The sequence below is a fragment of the Dasypus novemcinctus genome, chromosome X (assembly GCF_030445035.2).
Source record: "Dasypus novemcinctus isolate mDasNov1 chromosome X, mDasNov1.1.hap2, whole genome shotgun sequence".
NCBI classification, from domain to species: domain Eukaryota; kingdom Metazoa; phylum Chordata; class Mammalia; order Cingulata; family Dasypodidae; genus Dasypus; species Dasypus novemcinctus.
Window position 1 is genome coordinate 178,927,654 of NC_080704.1, and position 24,412 is coordinate 178,952,065.

Consider the following 24,412-nt stretch of genomic DNA (forward strand, 5'->3'; position numbering starts at 1 on the left):
CTGCTCCCTCCTTCGCGCTGGGCGGCTCTCCTTATGGGTGCACTCCTTGCGCGTGGGGCTCCCCTACGTGGGGGACATCCCTGTGTGGCACGGCACTCCTTGCGCGCATCAGCAGTGCGCATGGGCCAGCTCCACACGGGTCAAGGAGGCCCGGGGCTTGAACCGCGGACCTCCCCTGTGGTAGACGGACGCCCTAACCACTGGGCCAAAGTCCGTTTCCCCTAAAAATATATTCTTATTACAAAAGTTGTGAACTTACAAAATAATCATGCCCATGTGCAGAATTCCATACAATACCCCTCTATCAACACGCCACGCCATGGTGGAACATTTGTTGTAGATTATGAAATAATATTGTCAGACTATTACCATCAACCATGGTCCATAGTGTGCATTTGGCACACTTTATCCATACTGCCCCATTCTTAACAAGTACATCTTTGGCATGGATGCATGAATATAACAGTATTGCTGTTAACCACTATCCATAGGTCACTCTGGTTGTAGTTTGCCCATGCTTCTCTACATTGCCACCACCCTGCAATGGTGATGTACATCTGCTCTAGCTCACAAAGGACACTCTTGCATCTGAACCACAATTCTCATCCACCTCTGGGTTTACTGTGCTATTCAGTCCCTGGATTAGTCTCTAGCTTTCTTTCAATTGACATTTACATTCCTAGACTACCCTTTCCAGCCACTTTCCCATTTATAAACCAACTGTTATTCACTATAAGGTGTTACCATCAACTCTATCCATTTCCACACTTTTACAGTAAAGTTAATTAAAGGTTCTACATACATTAAGCATCAGTAGTCCACTCAGTCCTCTTATCTCCTTTAAGAATCCACCACCTACCACCAGGTCTTGAAGATGTTTTCCGACATTTTCTTCTAGAAACTTTATGGTTCTTGATTTTATATTTAGGTTTTTAATCCATTTTGAGTTAATTTTTGTATAAGGTGTGAGATAGCAGTCCTCTTTCCTTCTTTTGGCTATGGGTATCCAGTCCTCCCAGCATCATTTGTTGAATGGACTGTTCTGTCCGAGCTGGGTGGGTTTGACAGGCTTGTGAAAAATCACTTGACCATAGATGTGAGGGTCTGTTTCTGAACCATCAATTCTATTCCATTGGTCTACGTGTCTGTCTTTATGCCAGTACCATGCTGTTTTACCACTGTAGCTAGGTAATATGATTTAAAGTCTGGAAATGAGAATCCTCTAACTTTGCTTTTCCTTTTTAAGATGTTTCTGGTTATTCAGGACCCCTTACCCTTCCAAATAAATTAGATAATCATGTTTTCCATTTATTTGAAAAATGCTGGTGGAATTTTTATGAGGATAGCATTGAATCTGCATATCAATTTGGGTAGACTTGACAGCCTGATGATATTTAGTCTTTCAGTCTGTGAGCAGGGAATGTTCTTCCAATTATTGAGGTCTTTTTTATTTCTTTTAACAATGCACTGTAGTTTTCTTAATACAAGTGTTTCACATTGTTGGTTAAGTTTATTCCTAAATATTTGATTCTTTTAGTTGCTATTGTAAATGGGATTTCCCCCTGACTTCCTCCTCAGATTGCACATTACTAGTGTCTTTTAGGGAAGCAGATGTAGCTCAAGAGATTGGACTACTGTCTACCATATGGGAGGCCCCAGGTTTGATTCCCGGGCCTCCTGGTAAAAGCAAGCCCCCCAACAGGCGCTTTAGATAGCTCCAGAGAGCTCTGGGTGTTTGCTAACTGCCCTGGAGCAGGAGCTAACTCCAGGAGCTCCTTACTCTGCTGCCATCTTGCTGGTTGTTCTTAAACATTTTTATTGTGGTAACAGATATAGATAACAGAAATCTTTCCATTTTAACATTTTGGAGTATATAATCCAGTGTCTTTAATTACCTTCACAGTGTTGTGCTACCACCACCATCACTCATTACCCAAATTCATCCACCGTCCCGAACTCTGCACCCATTAAGCAATAACTCCCCATTCCCACCTACGTCCAGGTAACCTCTAATCTCCTTTCTGTGTCCACCAATGTGCTTATTCTAGCTCTTTCATGTAAGTGAAATATTTGTCCTTTCGTGTCTGGCTTTTTCACTTAGCCTGATGTCGTCGCGGTTCCTCCACGCTGTAGCGTGGACCAGAACTCCATTCCTTTCTGAGGCTGAACGATACTCCACTGTATAGCTAGACCACGTTATGTTCACTGAGTCATCTGTCAGCAGACACTTGGGTTCTTTCCACCTGTTGGCTCTTGTCAGTCACTCTGCTAGGAACACTGGCATACAAGTATCTGTTCGAGTTCCTGTTTTCAGTTCTGTTGGGGACTTACATAGAAGTGCAATTGCTGGGTCATCTCGTAATTCTGTATTTAACTTTCTAAGGAATCGCCAAAGTGTTTCCTGCAGTATTTCTACCACTTTACATTCCCATCAGCAATGTAGGAGAGCTCCTACTTCCTCCCTTCTGGCCGACACATGCTATTTTCCACTTGCTATTTTTTTTTTTTTAAACAATAGCCCTTCTTCGTGGGCATAAAGTGGTGTCACATTGTGGTTTTGATTTGCGTTTTCATAATGACTAATGATGTTGAGCATGTTTTCCTGTGCTCTTCAGTCATTTGTGTATCTTTTCCGGAGAAATGTCTATTCGAGTCCTTGGCCCCTTTTTAAATTGCGCTGTCTTTTGGTAGTTGAGCTGTAGGCATTCTGCCGTCAGGTGTGTCTGCGGGTCAAGCTGGTCTACTGTCTTCTTCGGAGCCTCTCTTTTTTATTCTTGATTAGAGAACTCGTGGGTTTACAGAAGAAGGATGTATGAAGAACAGGCTTCCCATACACCACCCCGCCACCTTGCATTGGTGCTTAACATTTGTTACAATGGACGATCTATTCCTTCTGGACATACGTCCCCACTAAGTTTGTGACACCGGTGTGCTCTTGTCCCCCTGTAAGGAGGGCCTAGGGACGTGCTCTGGGAACACGGGCCGTTTGTCCGCCCCTCAGGCTGCAGTGAGGCCAGGGAGGAGGTGGGGCCAGGGCAAGTCCAAGTGCCCCGCTGCCTTCCTCCCGCTCTCAGATGCTTCTTGATCGAATCACCGGCTGTTCTGCTGCTGTCAACCGCAGACTCTCTTCCAGAGTGCCGAGAAAGTTGGTTCTGATGGTTTCTGCTTGGTTTTCTGATGTTTTGGCGAGGGGAGACCTCTGGAGCGTCCTACTCCGCCATCTTGGCTGGACAGTTCTCCAGGTTCATCGTGGTTTTCTCTGGCTACGTGGTATTCGATAGGATAGGTGTACTGGAATTTATGTAACGAGCCCCCGATCGAGGTACATTTACACCCACTGCTTTTTTTTTTCTTAATAGCAGTTTTATTCACACACCAAACCATTTAGAGCACCATTTTTTGCTATAACTATTAATGCTGCAACAAACACCCTTGAACATTTGTGACTCTCTCTCTAGGATAATTACCTCTAAGCTGGGTCAAAACAGATGTGCATTTTAAAGTTTAATAGAGGCGGCGGACTTGGCCCAGTGGTTAGGGCGTCCGTCTGCCACATGGGAGGTCCAAGGTTCAAACCCCTGGCCTCCTTGACCCGTGTGGAGCTGGCCCATGAGCAGTGCTGATGCGCGCAAGGAGCACCCTGCCATGCAGGGGTGTCCCCCGCGTAGGGGAGCCCCACGCGCAAGGAGTGCGTCCCGTAAGGAGAGCCGCCCAGCGCGAAAGAAAGTGCAGCCTGCCCAGGAATGGCGCCGCACACACGGAGAGCTGACACAACAAGATGACACAACAAAAAGAAACACAGATTCCCGTGCCGCTCACGACAACAGAAGCGGACAAAGACACAGCAAATGGACACAGAGAACAGACAACCGGGGTGGGGGAGGGGAAGGGGAGAGAAATAAATAAATAAATAAATCTTTTTAAAAAAGTTTAATAGAGGGGAGTGGACGTCACTCAAGCAGTTGAGCGCCTGAATTTCCCAAGTACGAGGTCCTGGGTTCGATCCCCAGTACCTCCTAAAAACAAAAACAAACAAAAAAACCAACTCTCACTGGGGAGTGATTGTAGCTCAGTGGTTGAGCACCCGCTTCCCATGTGTAAGGTTCTGGGTTCAATCCCCTGGTACCTCCTAAAAAACCAAGTTTAATAGACACTAATCGCCTTCCCCGAAAGACCCTATCCATTTACATTCCTCCATACAGTATACCTTCAGTTTACCCACAGTCTCCACAACACTGAGGAGCAACCACTTTTTTAATGTTGGAAAATCTGATGGGAGAACAAGAGTTGTTTTAGTTTTCCCCTTGTTCCTGGCTTCCCACCTCCTTACCAAAAGCACTTGAAAGTGCTTGACAGATACCTAAATATACCTGTATCCTGTTAAATATATAGTGGTATTTGGTATTTGTATGTTTATTTTAATTTATTATTATTATTTTTGCTCTTTGCTGTTTGCAAGTTTATTTCTGAGTTGCAAAGATGATTTCTCCTATATCCCCCCCATTCAATCTTGGCTGCCACAGACAGAGAGCACGAGGACCTTTTTTTCTTGCATCTGTAGTGGAAACCACGTACGTTTTTGACCAACATAAATGTTATTTTATGCTATGTGGGGAACCCTGCAAAGCAGGGTCCCCAGAAGCCTGGAAAGCGGGCTCCAAGGTTCACAGGAAGAATGTAGATCAAGAAGCAAGTGCCCACTGGGCAAGGCTATGTGCTGAACAAAGCACGCTGAGTGTGGATAAGGAATCTCTTCAGCTGCACACGGGTCGCAGCGATGCTATCAGCATATTGACTACTTTTCTCGTCTATTGTTCCGGAGGCTTTCCCTTAAAGATGTGCACCTGCCTTTTTCACTGCTGCATAGTATTTCACAGCCTGGAGCACATTTGAGCATTCCTAACCTGAGTTATACACCCCGAGCTGCTTCCAGCTTCTCGTGGGCCCCCAGCAATGCCATGGCGGACACTGACGCCCCCTGAGTGACCTGTGACAATTTCCCTTGGTGAAGTACCAAGGGTTGGGACTGAGAGGTCAAAGGGCGTCTGCGTAATTTAGTTCAATAACTACCATCAGAATGCTTTTGTGACTAGCTGTCCGCTTGATACCTGCCCCCCCCGCCGGCAGGACCTAAGAATTCCCTGCTCCCCCTGGGGGCCCTTGGTATTAGCCGCCCTGCTAGGTTTGCCTTTCCTGCTGGATGTAAAACGGCCCCCATTTTGCTGGAATCCGCATTTTCCCTGCTGACTGGTGAGCGCCATACTCACCAGGCATTTGGGCTCCTGTGTCGGTGCGGCGCCTCTGGGCCCTGGAGGAGCTTGTCAGGACAGGAGGGCTGTTAGTCCTTTGTTACATATGTTGGGAATATTTTTGTCAGACTCTCCTGCCTTTGAGCAGTTCTGCTTGCCCTTCTGGGCTGCAAAGAAGTTATACATTTCATGGGATCGAATTTATTAAACTATTAATTTATGGTTTCTGGGTGGCGTATCTTGGCCACAAAGCACCCCCTCCTAAAGTATATTTTAAAAATATGCTGTCGGTGCTTTCCATAGGTGTGGAAGCCCATTAGAATTGCATTTTCTCTTTCATGTGACTTTACTGGAATTGTAGTTGGTGCTGGGGTTTAAGATAGATCTAGGGGATCTGAATCTCTGGACTGACCATATGATAGCCAGGCCCTGAGCCTCAACAGACTTCAGCTCCTACACTCTGGTTTATTGGACTTACCACACTCAGCCAACACGGAGTTGAAGAAGGTCAACCACCACACCATGGAGCCAAGAGTGCCTACAACTGAAAGCAGGAGGATTGCATTCAGTATCCATGTGGAATCTAAGCCCCCACTTGACATAGATGTGCAATGGACACAACCAAGCCAAGGTCCACAGGAAGGAGGAATACAGTAAGGATTAGAGTGGACTTAATGATATTCTATTCATGAACTATTGTGGTTAATAATTGAGAAAATGTGGCATTGGTGTGGAGAAAGTGGCCATGATGGCTGCTGGGTGCGGGGAATGGGAGGAAGAGATGAGATGTGGAGGCATTTTGGGGACTTGGAGTTGTCCTGGGTGGTGCTGCAGGGACAATTGCCGGACATTGTATGTCCTCCCATGGCCCACTGGATGGAACATGGGAGAATGTGGGCTATGATGTGGACCACGGGACATGGGGTGCAGCGATGCCCCGAGATGTACTCACCAGATGCAGTGGATGTGTCAGGATGATGGGGGAGAGTGTTACTGTGGGGGGAGTGGTGGGGTGGGGGTGAATGGGAACCTCATAGTTTTTGAATGTAATATTTTTTTTTTCCATTGTTAGCTCTCAGTCCCCTTTTTTTTTTTAAATTTTTTTATTTTTTATTGACTTAGTAATAATATTACATTAAAAATATATATGTGAGGTCCCATTCAACCCCACCCCCCCACCCCCCCCTCTCCCCCCCCAACAACACTCGTTCCTGAATGTAATATTTTTTAAAAAATGAATAAATTGAGTAGAATTTGGAAAAAAAAAATAAATTAAAAAAAAAAAGAATTGCATTTTCTTTTCATAGGAGAACCATCACCTAGCGACAGCCAGCAGTTTGAAGATTCTGGAAGGTGAAGGTGGGTTCATCTTTGGTCAGGCATCTCTTGTTTTGGGAGAATCACCAGGATGAGCCCTCGGGTAGAAAAAGTAAAACAAGTACTCGGTCATTTTTCTCGGAGAAAATAATGATGTTGCTGCAAGTCTATCTGTGCTTTCGACAGATTTAGAGTGTGTGTTCTGTCTAGCCACGGAAATGTGGTGTATTTCACTAGTCTGTGTACTTGAGGAATTAGAAAATGAATTACAGATTGGCACAGAAAAAAAATTCTGCGTCGTCTTCTATTATTTTCGTTTTGGTTTTGCTTTTAAGCCGTTCCACTTTGGGCCACTCTTGGTGCTTGTGGTAGTTTGAGGACCCCAGAAAAGAGCTAGTCCATTCCTGTGGGTGTGGACCAACTGTAGGTGGGGCCTTTTGATGAGATGACTTCTGTTAAGGGCCTTTTTTTTAAAAAAGACTTATTTAGTTTTATTTCTCTGCTCTCCCTCCGTTGCCTGCTCTTTGTGTCCATTTGCTGTGTGTTCTTCTGTGTCTGCTTGTGTTCTCATAAGGTGGCTCTGGGAACCGATCCTGAGACCTTCCAGAGTGGGAGAGAGGCGATCATTCTCTTGTGCCCCCTCAGCTCTCTGGTCTGTTGTGTCTCTTATTATCTTTCCTCTGTGTCTCTTTTTTGTTGTATCATCTTGCCGTGCCAGCTCTCTGCGTGGGCCAGCACTCCTGCGTGGGGAAGCACTCTGCACAGGCCAGCTCGCCACATGGGCCAGCTCGCCCTCACCAGGTGGCCCCAGGAATCAAACCCTGGACCTCCTATATGGTAGATGGGAGCCCAATTGCTTGAGCTACATCCGCTTCCCAGGTAAGGGCCTTTTGATTAAATTACTCCAGGAAGGTGACTCAGGGTGAGTCTTGATCTTCTTACGGGAGTTCTTTATAAATGGGATGAATGCAGAGAGAAAATCGCTCTAGGAACAGAGAGAAATCCCAGCAGCTGAGAAAGTACCGGAAGCCAGACCCTGAAATCAATGGAACCTGGGAGAGAGAGACATAGGAGCAGAGGGAAAGTGGGAGGCAGCCAGAAGCTGGAAGCAGTGGAGCCCGGAGAAGAAGGCAGAGACCGGCAGACACTGCCATTGTACCCTGCCACGGGACAGGAGTCCAGGTCACCAGCAGCAGATCAGAGAGAGAGCTTTGTCGGATGCCTTGATTTCCACATTTCCCCCAGCCTTGGAATCGTAAGTTTGTAAGTTAATAAATCCCCACTGGGAAAGCCACCCCATTTCTAGTGTATCACTTTTGGCAGCTTCTAGCAAACTAAAACAGGGCTTTCCAAACACATCCTGGGAACTTTCAGTGTTCTTTCCTGCCTCACGGAGCCATGCAATTCAGATGGCCTAGCTGCAAAATGGCCTGAATTCCCCGTCACCTCTTGGAGGACAGGCTTGAAGGAAACTGGCTTCCACCTGTGACAGGAGCAATGTGAAGGCAGGGCTTGTATGTTATGAGAGTTGGCTTTAATGACAGTAGCTAACAGTCTAACTTCATATTTCTCTCTCTCTCTCTCTATTTATTTATTTTTTTATAAGAGGTATCAGAGATTGAAGCCAGGACCTCGTACATGGGAAGCAGGTGCTCAACCACTGAACTACACCCGCTCCCCAGTGAGAGTTGGTTTTTCCATTTGTTTGTTTTTAGGAGGTACCAGGGATCGAACCTGGGACCTTGTACATGGAAAGCAGGTGCTCAACCGCTCGAGCCACATCTGCTCCTCAGCCCAGTTTGTTGGGGAAGGAGACAAGGAAATAAGTAATTGTAAGACTTGTAGTTGCTACAAAACACCTAGAAATGTCAGATGAACGATACAAAGCCTCGTTTTAAGTACAGACATGGGCCCGCAGGTCCGTGACAGAAGTTTCAAGGGCAGGTGAAACCAGCGGGGCGAGGGGTGGCTGAGGCTGGAGCATCGAGCAGAGGAGAGCGAGTTGGCACCGGCATCCCCACCTAAATATGTCCCTTGGCCCACGAAGACGGAGCAGAAGTGGGTCCATCTTGACCCTCGTGCTCTGCCAGCCCCAGCTTGACGGGTTTAGTGCTGCGAGACTGCTGAGGCTCCCGGCAGGAGCGAACCCGGCCTTTCCGGAAGGGTGGACCTTCCACCCCAGGAATCCCCCAGATGAATCCGCAGTGGCAAGGCACGGGCCACCGGAGCGGAGAAGCAGCAGGGGCCTCGGCGAGGCGGCGCACGTGGAGGAGGCGGGCCCGGGGCACAGGGCAGGCTTGCGGCTCCCAGGCATCTCCTGGGCGCCACGGCTGGGCGCATCGCTCACCCCAGACTCACCCATTCCATCCTCGCGGCAGCGCCCAAAGGCGAGCGGTCCAGTTATGTGGGAGTGAGAGGGCGTGAAAGGAGGGGGGTGGGGGTATATGGGGACCTCTTATATTTTTTGAATGTAACATTTTAAAAAAAGAGAGAGAAAAATAAAAAATACTAATAATAAAAAGAGAAAGTGGGTGAAAGGGAACGTCCAAGGGCCTGTATGGTGCTCAGAGGAAAGAAAATGTAACACGGGACTGGAGAGCACAGAACAGTGCGTGTGAAATATGAATATGGGTAAAATGGCACATATAAGATCGATGTCCTTTGAAATTGAACAAATGTCTGTTAATACTACAGGATGTTAGTATCAGCCCAAAAAACCCCACTATGCTAAGTGAAAGAGACCAGGTACACAACACGACATACTGTCTGACTGCAGTCACATAAAATGCACATTGAAACCAATTTAGAAAGTTGAAGTTAGCTGAGGGGTTATGTAGGGCTGGCAAAGGCCTCTAATGGGTGTGGAGTTTTTCTTTTTGGAGAAATGAAATTGTTCTTAAATTTTTTGGGGTGATGAACGCACAACATTGTGATTAGAACAAAAGCCACTGATTATGCATTTTGGATAGATCATATGGTATGTGAATATATCTCAATAAAACTGATTAATAGGTAAATAATTGTGCAAGAATAGCCAGAAATAGGAGCTATATACAACAGTGGAGGCAAGGAGATCGAGGGCTGGAGAATGTTTTTGTGTGCTTGTTTTTATTATTATTATTGAAATAATGAAGATGCTCTAATGATGATTGAGGTGAAGAACGCACAACTCTGTGATTATACCAAATACCACTGATTGTACACTTGGGATGAACTGTACGCTTTATTAATATGTTCCAATAAAATTGATTTGTTAAAAAAAAAAAAGACCCAGGAAAAAAAAGTAGCTTGTTCAGAGTTACCAGCTAGCTGGGGGCAGAGCCAGGATTTGGGTCAAGGACTTGGGGCTTTGGAGCCTGACCCCCCACTTTAAAAAAAACAAATTCATCATGCTATCATATGGATGGCCCCAACTTTCCCATTTTCACCACTAGCATGTGTGGAGGGCAGTGACGTTAGTGACACTTATCCTGCCACAACTGTGACCTAGGAGAACGCCCTGAAGCCCCTCTCTTCACTGAGGAGGCACAGACAACAGTGTGAATGAGGCGACCCCTGCCCCCTGGAGGAACCTCTGCTGTTGCTCCTGTCTGGAGGCCACACATGACGCAGGGGCCGATGGCCTTGCGCTGGACCCCAGGATTTCAGTGGGGCTGATGGGATTCTGGCGTCGCAGAGACCAGGTGGCACCAATACAAGGTGGGCATCAGGTTGTCTTGTCGACCTCTTCAGTGACAGCAAAATGATCACAGGGGCTCTGGGCACGAAGTGGCTGGGCTGCCTGCTATGGCTTTGCTTGATGGGTACCGCAGGTGGCCAAAACCTTGACCTGAGTTGCCCCAGCAGAGAGTACCAGCCTCTCACCACGTTTCCAGACCTGAGTCAAGGCACAGACCCAGAGACTCCTGATCTGAGAGGCTGGGTCCCTGAAGGAAGACCCTGAACGACGACTGCATGTGCACCCCTACTTCTGCCTCCCAGCCTGCCCCAAAGGGACCTAGTACCTAGCCCCTTTGCGGACTACTAGAAAATTGGCCTGAATTCCTGGGGACCCCAAACACCACCAGTCAAAGTGGGGGCTTATGGTGGCCAAGAGATGATGGATTACCTCCTGAGAGCCTCCGTGTTGCTAAAATGTGGCCAGTCTTGAAGCCAAACTCAGCATGTAAACGTGTTGCCTTCTCCCCAGTGTGGGACACGACTCCTGGGGATGAGCCTCCCTGGTGCCAAGGGATTACTACCAAGTACCAGCTGATGATGTAACTAGAAAATAACCTTGAATGAAAGGGTCAACTCGGAAAAAGAGAAAAGAGATGATGGAGACTTAGCTTGTGTGCGTGTTGCAGTGGCTTAGAGGACAGTCCCCATGCAGACCACAGAGGTTTTAGAGAAAACCTCTGCCCCCTTCTGCCACATAACTACTCTCCTTTTGAGAAGTGGCTCCTGCCTGGCCACTGGAGCCTGGTAGGAAGCAGACACCTAACCCCAGGCCTCCGAGTTCCCGTTTGCACTGAGCCCCCTACCGCGAACTGAGTGTCACCTGACTCACTGAACCGTTGTGGACACATGAACCTGAGCTTGGGCAGGGCCAGTGGGTGGTGGGAGGTTGCGTGAGCTGACTTCTGGAAAGAGGCATCGAAGGGCAGTGTCTCAGATGAACCGGATGGCCAAGAGCGAGAGGAGGGGAAGAGACCATTTAGGAGGCTGTCCTGAGAGTCTGTGTAGAAGGGGCAACGCGAGGGGGTGTTTTAGTTTCCCAGGCTGCTCAAAACAAAGACCACGACATGGGGTGGGTTAGACAAGGGGCCTGGAAAATGTCTGCATGGAGGCATCAGCAGGTGATGCTTTCTTCCCAAAGACTGGCCATCCTGGGCTCCTCTGCCAGAGGGCAAGGCACATGGTGGCATCTGTGGGTCTCTCCCTTCTCTACAGGGTTTTGTTGCTTTCAGCTTCTTGATCCTGTGGCTTTTTCTCTCTGTCTGAATTTCCTTCTTTCCTAAAGGACTTCACTAGAGGATGAAGAACCATCCTGAATGAGGTGGGCCACACATGAACTGAAGTAGCCTCATCAAAAGGTCCTCCTTACAATAGTTTACACCCACAGGAATGGATTAGCTTTAAGGACACGTTTTTTTCTGGGGGTACCTGCAGCTACATACCACCACGGATGGCCAAAGATCTTGCTGAGGGCATATTTCGCTGTCACCTGTCTCTGTCTGCAGCATGCCACTGTCCCTCCACCAACGCCTTCCTCAAGTCACATCTGCACCATCTCCCTCAAAAGAATTTTCTTGAGAAAAAGTATCTGTGGGTTCACACCAATATTCCCAAATCAAATCTGGGATGGTGAAGTTCTGACTTATTTGATTTTATATCTGCATTTTCCCTCTTACACTGGGAATACTGGTTCTTCAGGACGTCAACCCAGTGACTTGACTCTGTAGCTGCTACTTGCAGAAGAGCGATAGCAATATGATTCCTAACAATATGATTACGTAAAATCGTTTGCGTGTGGGTTGTATTGGGGGGGGGGGGCGGTTCTTTCAGGCCCGAGGGTGCGTCCCTCAAAGGATGAGCAGTCAACTGGTTTTCAAAGGACTCGAAACCAAAAGAATAAGGTTCGCTGCACGTCTGGGTTCCCCATGAGCGGACAGGGTGCCTGCGCCTGGGCTCCAAGAACTTTAAGTTCCCTTGGCTCCCTTAGCCGGGCCAGGGATGGCGGAACCTTGCCCTGCCCCGCGCCCGCGGTGCGTGTCTCCGTCCCCGTCCTGCTCTGTGACTTGTCCTTCCCACCGACATCGGGACCCCCGGCCAGGCCGGCCCGCGCCGCCGCCGCCCCGTGCATGTCCGGGGAGCCACCGTGTCCCTTTCCCCTGCGGCGTCCCGCGGAGAGCAGCGCGGGGGTGGGGGAGTGAGGGGGGTAGGGGGGGAAATTGGCGGAGGGCGACGCCGATTGGCCGCGGCCGCCGGAGTGACGGGACAAAACCCAATGACGTGCGCTGGGCCGCGGTCGGATTGGCCCGGGGCGGGCGGGGGCAGGGCCGGCGGGGCGAGCGCGGTGCGAGGCTGCGCAGGGCAGTGGCGGATGGTGGGTAGCGGCGGGGAGCCGGCGGGGAGCCAGCGGGGGCCCCACGGGCCGGGGCGGGGAGTGGAGGCGGCGCTGGGGAGGGCAGGGGCTCCGGGCGACCGGGGTGGGGACGCGTGCCCACCGCCCGCAGCCACTCCCGCCTCCCCCCCGCACCCCACTGGCGACCGTGCCCTCCTCCTAAGCACCACAACGCAGCCCTCGTGGCCAGGGCCTTCGGCCAAGCTGTCGACAGGTGCACGCCCTCCTCTGCGCCAGCGTGGCCCCCAGGACCTGATCGGTGAGCCCCGAAAGGTCGGCTCGGGGGTCCTGACTGCCCTTGGCAATTGGGCTTTCATCACGCATCGGTGTGGCTGCTCCGCTTGCGTTGCTCCCGACCCCGGCACTTGACAGGCGACCACGAGTGTTCCTGAGGCGTGGCCCCGCGGACTTGGCGGCCCCTGTCGTGCTTAACTCCGCACAAAACTGGGTTTCAGCCCCGGCAGTGCCGCTCCTAGGTCTGTCCCCAAGAGGACCGAGGACACATTCACACACAAACTTGTCCACGGATGTTCGCAGCAGCACTCACTAGTCACAAGAGCCCCAAAGTGAACACTTCCCAAACGGCCACCAGCCGATGAATGGATGCACCAAGTGTGGTCTGCGCACACGACGGAGGGTCAGTTCAGCCACAGCAAGGACGGACAGACACACAGTCCACCTCCGGGCAGGGACGCGGCAGGGAAGAGTCCCTAAGGGAAGGGGTCCCGAAGCAAAGCTACTGTATGAGTCCATTCCTAGGAAATGTCCACCACAGGGACATCTAGGGCGACAGACAGTGGTTGTCTGGGGCGGGAGGGTGGAGGGGGCAAAGGGGAGGGGCTGTGGGGGGTACAGGGTTTCCTGTCAGGGGATGAAAATGTCCTGGAATTAGACAGCGATGACAGGTACACAGCTTTCTGAATATACTAAAAACCACTGGCTCTTACCCCTTAAACGGGCAAAGGGTATGGTATATTGAAATCACCTATCAAATGAGATGTTATAAAAATCAGAAATAATTTACACCAGAATTAAAACAGTATTGCCTCAAGATAAGAACAATTTTTTTTGGCTTGTTTGCATTTTCTAAATTTTCTCCGAGATCCTATGTTAACTGTCGCAACCTTTACCAAATGATTTTTAAATCTTGCGAGACAAGCAGAGCAGGGATCAAGCTCCCTTTACAAGAGAGGAAGCCAGCTCAGAGGAGAGGCCACTTAACCAGGGCAATCAAAGCAAGGAACTTGCTCCTTGACACGCGGGTGCGCATGTGCAGCACAATTTTCAGGCTGGCGTTGAACCTGGGGCCCATCTTCAGCTGCCCTGGCCGGTACTTCTGTCTTATACGGCAGCCATGTAACGTACGCCCTCAGTGGGGTGGGAGGCGTCTGCACTTGGCTCTGTGGGCTGGACACGGTCCTCCGGCCCGTTAACCTTTTTCCAGGGCCACTCCTGGAGGCTGAGGTTCTGCAGCTGGTTTAGACAGTAGGTCTTTCTTATTTGGGGTCTCAGGGAGAAACCGAGTCACACAAGCCAGGCACACACCGAGCAAAGCAGCTGGGTTTTGAAATGCTTTATTAACGTTGACTTTACTTAGTACCCCCTGCATGGGCATGTAAGCAAGTGAGCAGTCTGGTTTGGTCCCTGGGAAAATGACACGTTTCTGACACCTCTTTCCAGAGCAGTCACGGCAAGCAGCACTGTACATCCCCAGAGCTTTGGCTGCCGCTCTGCAGCCTCTGAACTGTAGAGGGGAGGTGAAGGCAAACACCGGAGGCGCCCAGGCAACTGCAGTCACACGTTCCCCGGGAGGCTGCAGGTAGGCTGGCAGCACACGACAGCCTGAATGGGAACTGGAGCACACGTGGCGCGCACACGTGGCGCGTGCGTGACAGTGGGAGTGCGTCCGCACCCGGCTACGGACGCCCAAGCCAGTCCACGTTTTCTTCACTTACAAAGGCAATTAATTACACACATTTAAGCAACTGTCCCCTCTGTGTCGATTCCCATCCCGGGGAGTTAGTTATCCTTGGTCTTATCAGAAAACTTAATATTTGGGGGTGGCTTTGTTTTGCTTTTCTGTTACTTCAAGGTTTATAATGGATTTTAATGATACAAAAATGTGAGTGCCATAGTCACGGTTTAACAGGGGTCATTAACTTGAATTAGAGAATTAGGAGTGGAAGGAAGGGGTTAACTGGCTTTGCTTTTAAAGAGAACTAAGCACAAGGGGGGGGGAGGCTGGTGGTCCTGTAATGAAAGGCAAGAATGTAAAGTAATGAGGCTAGTGTTTGAAGACTGGAGCCCACAGAGGGACTTTTAAAGATACTGGCAAGAGTCATTCGCCAGAAGACACTTAACGGTCGCAATGATGTGCCTGGCACTGATTCCAAACACATCCCGCAATTTGCTCGACTGCCCGCTCCGCGGCACTCCCGAGATGGCCAGCTGCTGCACCAGGATGTCGGGCTCCATGGAGAGGGCGGCACACACGGCTTCCCCAATGCCACCTGGGGAAGCAAGGGGCCTTAGCATCTTTGCTGGCAGTGGCCAGGCAGCCTCAGAGCTCCCTGACAGCCAGAGCCCTTGGCGTTTACCGGGTCCCAGGGAAGCAGTAAATCCACTGCCATTCGTTCATAGAAGTGGTCATTCTCCAACTGCCCGGGGCGGTTTCAGTCTAACTGGTGTGCCTCCAAATCGCTTCCACCCGTGCCCAGGGCGGCAGCTGCTCTCAGCTGGGGTTCCAGGGATGTGGGGACCCATGGAGCTCAGATTCTCAGAGCTGTCAGGGACCCTCAAATGCTCAAAACCAACAAATGAACTGTATAGGAAAGAGTCCCCGCAGCTGGCCTGAGGCGCCAGGCCTGGAAGGGCCTGCTTGCCGGGTGGGCCCCGGTGGGCGGTGGCTTGGCTGGTGAGCAGGTCCCACCCTGCGGGGGAACTCCCCTACCAAGGAGGGGCCCCGGCCTAGACTGTCGTGCAAACTGCGTGGTTTCCACAGAACGCCCTTCTGGGAGCCTGGGAGCCGGGTCCTCCCCGAGCAGGGGGGCCTCCGTGAGCAGCCCCCAAGCAAAACCTCGCGGGCCGAGTCCCTAGCGGGCTTCCCTGGGCAGGAGCAGGCGCACCCGGGGACGGAGGCTGGAGCTCGCCCGCGGGGAGGGAGGTGGGGCGCCCGCACGGGGCTCCTCCAGACCCCGCCTGGGTCTCCGTCCCCTGCTGACCCTGCCGCGTGGCCTTTCGCTGTACTGGACCTCAGCGGGGAGCGCGGCTGGAGGCCACAGTGGTGGCCCTTCCAGCGAAACGCTCATCGTGGGTGTCGACCCAGGTGGGACCTCTGACACGCAACATGGGAAGCTCCTGGTCTCGCCTTCCACTCTACCTAACCCTCCCTGGCCCCACCAGCACTCAAAACGCAAACGATCCTTGGATTTTCCTGACCCCTCCCCATCCACCATGCCAGGTTGGACACTCCTCTGTGCTGCCACCAAAGCACCCACGGGAACCAGGCACTGTGCCCCGCGTCTAGGACACAAAAACCAATGTGGACCCAGCCTACATGGGTGAGAGAGAGACAGAGAGAGAGAGGGGCAGAGGGAGAGAGAGACAGCGAGAGAGAGAGAAAGAAAGACAGGAGAGACAGCAAGAGAGAGAGAGGGGAGAGAGACACTGAGAGATAAAGACAGAGACAGAGAGACATAGAGAGAGACAGAGAGAGAGGAGAGACAGCGAGTGGGCGTGCCCTGAGCAGTGCATTTGTGGAGATGGCTGGAGGGGGTGCCTCTAGGGCACCGGCCCATCTGCAGGCCACGATGACCCTTCAAGGCCAAAGTCCCTCTTCTGAGAGAACACTGGACCCACACACACCTTCTCGGTAATGATCTTCCACAGTGATAACCCGGCCGTTGGTGGCTTTGGCGTTGGAGATGATGGTGGCAGTGTCCAGGGGTTTGATGGTAAACAGGTCGATGACACGGATGGAAATATCTGGAGAACGACAAGAACACCCAGCACTGAGTTTGGGAAGCCAAGATGGACTAAAGAATCTGGCAGGGATCGAAAGAAAAGGCACCGTCAGGGTGCGCGAGGCAGTCTGAGCACCCCCCCTTCCCAGCGGGAGCGCCAGTGGTTCGGGAACAATCGACCAACCTTGTTTAGCAAGATCATCAGCCGCTGCTAAGGCGTCGTGCAGAGTCACTCCAGCTCCGATAACTGTGACCTTGTCGTTGATGCTCTGGCGGACAACCTAGCGTAGCACCCAGGAGAACACAAGGCTGCCGTTACTCTGAACAGAGGGCATGGCACCGTGGACGAAACCCTGCTCCGTTTCTATTCCCCGGTGCTCATTTAGTCCTTAGCCCTCCACCAGAGGCATTTAAAAACAAAGACGGACCCTTTTGGATAGGCCCTGTCTCTTAGCCGCTGCACCACTTCACCTCCTCCCCGTCATTCACGGCGCTCAGTCCTGGCGTTCTCGTATAGTACACACAGAATGACCCTTTCGCGGAGAAGCTGGATTTCAGAACTAGGGTCTGCCCTGGGCAGCTAACACATGCCGGTGATGGGCCACCCCGGCCCCAAAGCAAGGACTGTCTTCGACTGGAAGCCAAACCGTTCCACTCCTCTGCCCCCTAACACCACGGCCCTTCTCAGCCTGAGGCAGAGTGGGTATCGTCCCCCAGCGCTCAACATTGAGAAGTGAGCCGAAACAAGGGGGGGTACCTGCTGACTAAAGGGGACTTAATGGTTAGCGTAGTTATTAGCTCGTGTTAACCCGGGTATAACTCAGGTAACCTGCAACACTGACGTAACGAAGTCCACGTTAAAAACATCTAACAAAACCCAGGATCTAGAAGGCAGAGGGCCGGAAGCAGGTCGTGCTGTCCACCTGCCTGCTGGGAGCATGGACACGTACACCCACTGGGACCCGAGGGGGGGTCACACCACCCACTGGCACGCACACAGCGAGGGTGCCCCCACTGCTCTCGTGTGCATGCCAGCCTTTCGGAGCGGCTGCCACGTGCTCTGGGCTCAGGGAACCCTCATGAGCTCCCCGGAAGGCACAGGTGTGTGGGCCCGTGTTGCCCACGAGGAGACCGCAGCTCAGAGCAAGCGCCCATGCACTCGGGGCAGGGCTGCCACTGGCACGCAAATACAGAGCTCCCCCTCTTTCTGCAAAGAATCCAGTTTCCTCCAAAGCCACCTGCTGAGGGCATCTGGAATTAGAATCTTCATTTCAGCCCTCTCTCTAGGTTTCCCTGCAAGCTCAAGAACCACTGCTTAAAGCAAAACAGAATAAACTGTCACTGGCAATGAACCATAGCCGGCAGGACAGATGTGCTGGGTCTCTAAGCCCCTCCGCTCTTTGAGATTGTTCTAGCCTTCTGATCTCCGCCTCTGTCTCATCTCTATCTGACGACAGCCCCTTCTGTAAGACCTGGCCCTTGAATCATCCAGGCCCTGCCTATCACCACACGCGTTTTAGCTCCCCTCCTTCACCATCAGGAAACTGACTTCTTGGGGTCTGGACAGGGCAGGCACATGGAACTAAGAGACGGGCTACGAGAAGGCTCGGCAGACCACGGGAACGTCATCCAGACACCCTCTTCTCCCCCTCCCCGGAGTTTGAACACATGTCCTGGAATTTCTGGGTCGGAGCCCAGGGACCAGTGGACCCTGCAGCTGCCATTAAGGTGGTGACACTCTAGCTCAAGTCAGCCGTGTCTTTCAGGGGCCGGGTTGCGAGCCACAAAGTGTTCTGAAGACCCTGGCATTTGGGTGGCTCTACAGCCACCTGGAGCCCGGGTCATCGCCTGAGTTGTGGAGCCGCAGGCCACGAGCACGTGTCTGCCCTGCCCGCTCGAGCCAGTTGGCCGACGCTGGTTGCTTCATTTGAGTGGCCATACCGAGGCTTCATTTGTGCAGAATTTGTAATGAGGTTGGTCGTAAATGTCTGGAAACAGACAGAGGTGATGACAGCACAGTAGAGTGAATGGAATGCGTTAATACGTGGGCATGATGTGGCAGAAAGGGCAAGTGCAGACTCGTGTATGTCACTGGAAGGACAGCTAGTCGGTGACACTGTACAGCAGAGTGAACCCTGTTATGGACAATGCAAGTGGCCAGCAGTACCCGTGTAGGAACATTCTTCCATGAATCAGAACAAATGTACGTTAGTATTACAACTTGTTCATCACAGGGTGGTGCTTGGGCCAGAACACACCTAAAGCAAACTATGGACTGCAGTGAACAGTAATATATGGATGTTTTTCCATCAATTGTCAAAAGTAAAGAACTATGCTAAGTGACAGAGACCAGGCACAAAGTACTACACATTGTTTGACTGCATTTACAGAAAATATATGTATAAATAACTTCATAGAGAGGGAATTAGATTAGTGGTTATGTGGGGCTGGGAAGGACAGAGGGCATGAGAGGTAACAGCTGGGGGTGGGGTATCTATTTGGGGTGGTGAAAATGCTCTAACATGGACTGTGGTGACGACTGCCCAGCTCTGTGATTCTACCAAAAGCTGCTGAGTGTTCACTTTAGATGGACTGCATGCTATGTGGATATGTCTCAATAAAAACGCTTTTCAAAAAAAAAGTGGTTATAGGTAGTATTTCCATTTGAGGAGGACGTGGACGACGTGATAAAACGCCTACAGGGAAAAGGTGGACAGAGAACCTGTCCACGCAGTATGGGCTCAACTTTATGAAACACACCTATATGGCCCAAGCTCAAAAGGCAGGAGGGACACACGCCGACGCGTCCAGATGGTTCTCTGCGGGCGCTGAGCTGGAGTCGCCTGCCTGCTCCGCCAGCTCTCCTGGCGTCCACCCGGCCCCCTCGGACAGGGGTGGGCAGCTCGGTGCCCGGGCCCCCATTGGCTATTCGTGCTAACCGCGGACCCTTGAGCCAGGCGCCTGATCTCGCCGAACCCCATCTGCACGCTAGGGGTGCTGGCAGCCCGTGTGTCTTGGGGCGTCTGTGAGGACCCTGAGATAACGTGTGACATGCGGCTTCTTCACAGCAGTACGGGTGCCTGGCCCGGTCAGCGCTCCAGAGATGTGGCCCTCGTCAGAGGCCGGCGGCAAGGCCACAACCCTGGTGCAAAACCCCCGAGAGCTGAGAATTTCCAGCATGCCCTTTTATTTCTAGGCCGACATCGGTAAAATCTGTCACCTAAGAGCTCCGTTACCCGTTGGGCATGGTTTCTAGTATTTCCTTTTGCTCGAGGCTGTGATGATTTACAGTCAAGCAACTCGAGTGTCCTCCGGTTGTTATTCTTTAATCTTTAGGAGTTCGACAAAGAGCGACTCTGCTTGGAAAAGTGACAAGTTCAGTTCCAGCTGAACTTGGGAGAATGCTCCTTCCTGAGGAAAAGGGGGCAAAGACCACAACGGAATCTGTTTTTTAAAACCAGGGCAAGGCAAGGCGGAGGCTGAGAGCGAGGCGGCCTAGAGCTGGGCTAAGAACAGTTCTCTTCCCGGGCAACGAGAGGACCCGCGGGCACACTTGCGCCCTTACCTTGGCCTGGCCGATCTCAAAGTGTTCCTGCGGGGTATAAATAACCGCGGTTTCCGGTCGGCTGGTCCGAATGTAGCACATTCCCTGGGGCGCAAATGGAAACCAAAGTCACAGTTAAGAAAAGCGAACTACTGATTTCCAACCACTAAACCTTAACAAAAGGGGGCAGCAGGGCCTGCCCGGTTCTTTTTATTGAAAAACGAAGCCCCCGTTTTGGACAGAGGGCTAGACCTCGACAACCAGCGGCAGACCTGCTCGCCTGTGGTCTGAGGCCGCTACTGAGCCAAGAGCTTCTCCGAGCAGGACCCCCGTGGAACCCCTGGGTGACAGCTTTCCGTGCTGGCGCTCTGATCAATGGTGTATTGATCAGTATGTGCTCAGCTGCTCTGCCACAACAGATTACAAACTCAGGGCGGAAGACCTTAGTTTACCGGAAAGCCCGGAACACGACATTAATTTGTGCCACCCGGCCTGTAATGCTAGATCCTTAGAACTATCGTGAAATCCTGAATATCAAATGTCTCCCCATTTGTCCCAACAAGAGGATCTGGACTCTCTATTGCGTCCCATTGCTTTATCTGTCTCCCTCTCGGCCCCTGCCACGCTGTCGTGGTTACTGCAGGTTTAGCCTAACTCTTGACAGCAGGGTTCTGTGGTGTCCTGGGATTATTTTGACTATTCTATACCTACTGCATTTCCATATACATTTAGAATCAGCTCATCCGTTTCTACCTCAGATCCCACTAGGGATTTGATGCGGACTGTGCAGAAGGCATGAATCTTAGGCTTGACCTCAGTGTCTTCTGCCCTCACTTGACTACTGTTTGGCAAGAGAGCCCTGGAAAGGCATCTAGTTTAAAAGTCGGCCCTTTTTGAATCGATGTAGGATGTCCCTGGAAATACTGTCCCAAACTCTATTAAGCCACTCTCGACTCATCGGAGGGGTGAGCCTTTTAGAATTCTTCCCATGGGTACGTATTTGCCAGGCCCACGATGTAGCCGTTTCCCTTCCTGGGCACTTTATAACGTCCCTTTAAAACAATGACGTCAGGTACACAGGAAGGGGCGTGTAAAGGTTGTGCATGTTTAACAAACAGCTGTCAGGCGCGTGCCCACCCACACGATCCCTTCCGGGTCAAGAAACAGGACTTGGCTGACATTCCGGGGGGCCCCCGCGTGACCCTCCCCCTGCCGCAGGTGAACAAGCACCCTGAGCCCTGTAAGGACAGAGATGGGCCCGAAGCGGATGGCTGCTTCCGCGCTGGCACCCTGCACTCAGCAGAGAGCCCTGGAGGGCAGCCAGGTTGTGGCTGTCCTCGGCAGAGCAGCGCTTGTCCCTTTTATGGCCAAGTGGCACTCCCTGGGAGGATGGCACCAGACCATATTTAACCCCTCGCCTGCCGAAGGACTCCCGGGCTGTTCCCAGTTTGGGGAACAGGAATCCCCCGCGTACACCCGCGGTCAGGGTGCCCTATCAGGAACGACGAGGGCAGGAGACCTAAGCCACCTTCCCCATAAATTTCAAATACAGAAACCAAAGGAGCTGTCAGTCCATTAGACTCCTCCCAGAAAGCCCCATTCCTGCCAACCGTGAGCCATTTTAAAGAGCTCCTCCAGGTGCGGCGCTTCATCTCTGGGCCCAATCTGGAGCTCACCCCTGCAGCCCTCCCGGCACCGCCGTGAGCCCCCCGTCCCGTCGCCTCCTCGTTTCTAACAGCCGCACGGCTCTCTGGCCCCTGCTGCTCCAGACTCTCAGTATCCTCGTCTGCTGCTGGGCTCTTTTCCAGTGAGAACGGACTCATGGACTCCGTGCACACTCACACCTTTCGTAAAGGCTATGCCTTGAAAAGGGGTCCGATAGCTGGATTTTCTCCAGCAAAGAGCCGCGGCTCTTGTGCGTCGAGACAGGAACGGGGAAGCGCCCGATCATCAGTGCAGAACTAGCAGCACCTTCCACCTTGAACCCGCGTCCCCGTCAACCTACCTTGGTATTGGCAGCCAGGAAGACAGCGTGCTCCGTGGAGACGGCATCGCTTGGGTAGAAAACAGTGCAGTCGGGGATGGAGCGGAAGATGGCCAGGTCCTCCAGGGCCATCTGGGAGGGACCGTCCTCGCCTGCGAACACCAGATGCAAGGGGGGCTTGCCCTCTGCCCGCCCCGCCCCATCTACGAACGGGCCACTCCTCTTGCCACGAGGCGCCCGGAACTATCGCCAGGAAGCCAGCCCTGCGACACAGGCGATGCTGATGCCGGCAGAGCAGAACGACCCCCTCGTGCGTCACGAGCTCCCGCGCAGCCATTCCTCTCTCCGCCCCTAGCTTCTGTGTCCAACGCCCCACCTTCCTTCTTCACCCCCTCCGCGGACCTCTGCCACCATTCCGCAACGGACACGACTGGCTGCCGCCTCACGGCTGACCTTTCCGGTCTTTTCCTGGTCCTGGCCACCTCTCTCTCGGTCCCTTGATGCTCTCCCCCTCCCACGTTGGCACTGCCAACTGCCTGTGCCTGTCCTCTCCTCCACCCGTAAGGGCCCTTGGGCGATCTTCCTTCTCTGCACGTCTCTTTTCTCCATCAAGAGACCTTTCGGCCCTAGATTAAGCATTTCTTTGACTCTCAAGGCCTTCAAAGGAGCTGGGTGTTAACACACCCGTGAGACCTGACCCTGCCTTGCTGTGGACTACCATCACAGGACCCTGCTTCCTCCCGAGTGGCTCCCGGGCTCCTGCTTCCCACAGTGGCCTCCACTCACCCAGCACCAGGCTCTCTGCCCTGCGGTGGCCCCCGTTTTCACCCTGGCCCTCCCTCCCGGCCACACCCCATTCTTTCCCTCGGTCCAGCGTCACCCACATGACCAGCACCCACCAATCTCCTTGCCTCAGGCCTCTCTTCCTCAAGGGGCTTCTTGTCTCTTCAAATCCTCCAAGGGCCATTTCTAAGCAGATGACTCCCCAAGGGCCATGTGTGGTCCCCCCCCTCCAGCATGCTCGCTGCCAATGTGAGTGGCCCCGTGGGTGCGCCAGGTGACTCAGCTTTCCAGCACCATCTCTGTCATTCGTGGACACAACTCTGCCATTTCGCAGGCCAGGTATGCCTGGAGAGTGTCTCTTTTTTTGCTCTTTACACAATTCCAGATGTCTCAGGGATGTATCAGGGATTGAACCTGGGACCTCATATGTGGGAAGCAAGTGCTCAACCACTGAGCCACAGCCCCTCCCCATCTTCAGTAATTCTTCCTTCTTTCTTTAGATGCTCTCAGAATCAGCCTTGGTTTTTGCCGGGTCTGGTAACTAACTCACTCGTTTTCTATCCTCTCTCTGGTCTCCCTGTTTCCTGTTGCTTTCTTCTAACCTGTCCCGCCAGGCTCCTGGCTCCTCTCGTGGGGCCCCTCTCACTGCCCTTTGTGTCCGTGGTTTCTCCCAATGGGGGTGCCCTTGCGGCTCTGACCCCCTCAAGGCCCTGGAGGCTTCCCCAGCCCTGACGCGTCTGCGGGCTTATCTCGGAGGCCCCCTCCTCCTGGCGCCTGCTCCCGCCAGGTCAGTTCCCCCACGCCGCCCCAGCAGACTCCTTGGGGACCCCTCGCAGCACCGGGGCAGGCCTCGTTCGCCAGTCAGGAAAAGGAATGGGCTGTCCGGAGCCCCATGGCAGGGGAAGGCTCTGTGCCCTGCGCTGGCTCCCCTGCCAGCAGGCCCCTTGGCAGGGAATGACGCCTCCCTCTGCCCAGGGACTCTCCTGGGCTGCCCGTGTCCAGCCCCCTCCCCGGAGCCCATCCTCCGGCTCTGTCCATCCACCTCCTCTCTCTAGGCCCTTGAGCCCTGGCGCCAGCCCTGGCCTCGCTGGCCGCCTCTCACCCCCCCTTTGGTCCACCCTGGTGGTCTCTTGAAACCATGACCCCCACCTACTCACTCTTGGGCTTAAAGGGCTCTACCGGCTTCCACTGCCCTTAGAACCGGCCCTGGCTGCCTGCACAGGGCTGCGCCTGGCTCCCTGCCCTCCGCCAGGCCTCCGTGCACCCTAAGCCACCCACAGCTTCCCCGAGGCCCCTGACTGACACAGAGTTGAAGGTGCAATTGCTCCCTCCCCGTCAGTTCCTTTCGCCTCCCGTTAGCCTGTGTTACCCAGAGTGTTTGGAACTGGTAAAATACAGGGGGGTAGTTTTTTTGAAGAATTCGTGAGGGGAGTGGATGTAGCTCAAGTGGTTGAGCACCTGCTTCCC

General features: G+C 52.5%; 1 protein-coding gene across 1 annotated transcript in view; it reads right to left on the reverse strand.

Annotated features, from left to right (window-relative positions):
• Positions 1–14,230: 14,230 nt before the first annotated feature.
• The window catches only part of TKTL1 (transketolase like 1), a 32,943-nt gene continuing 22,761 nt past the window's right edge, over positions 14,231–24,412 (reverse strand). The window contains exons 9-13 of the mRNA XM_004482896.3: positions 22,184–22,314; positions 20,200–20,283; positions 16,819–16,915; positions 16,537–16,656; positions 14,231–15,182 (exon numbers count right to left, since the gene is read on the reverse strand). Coding sequence (XP_004482953.1) covers positions 14,992–15,182; positions 16,537–16,656; positions 16,819–16,915; positions 20,200–20,283; positions 22,184–22,314 — 623 coding nt within the window. The 3' untranslated portion in view covers positions 14,231–14,991. The remainder of the gene's footprint in view (positions 15,183–16,536; positions 16,657–16,818; positions 16,916–20,199; positions 20,284–22,183; positions 22,315–24,412) is intronic.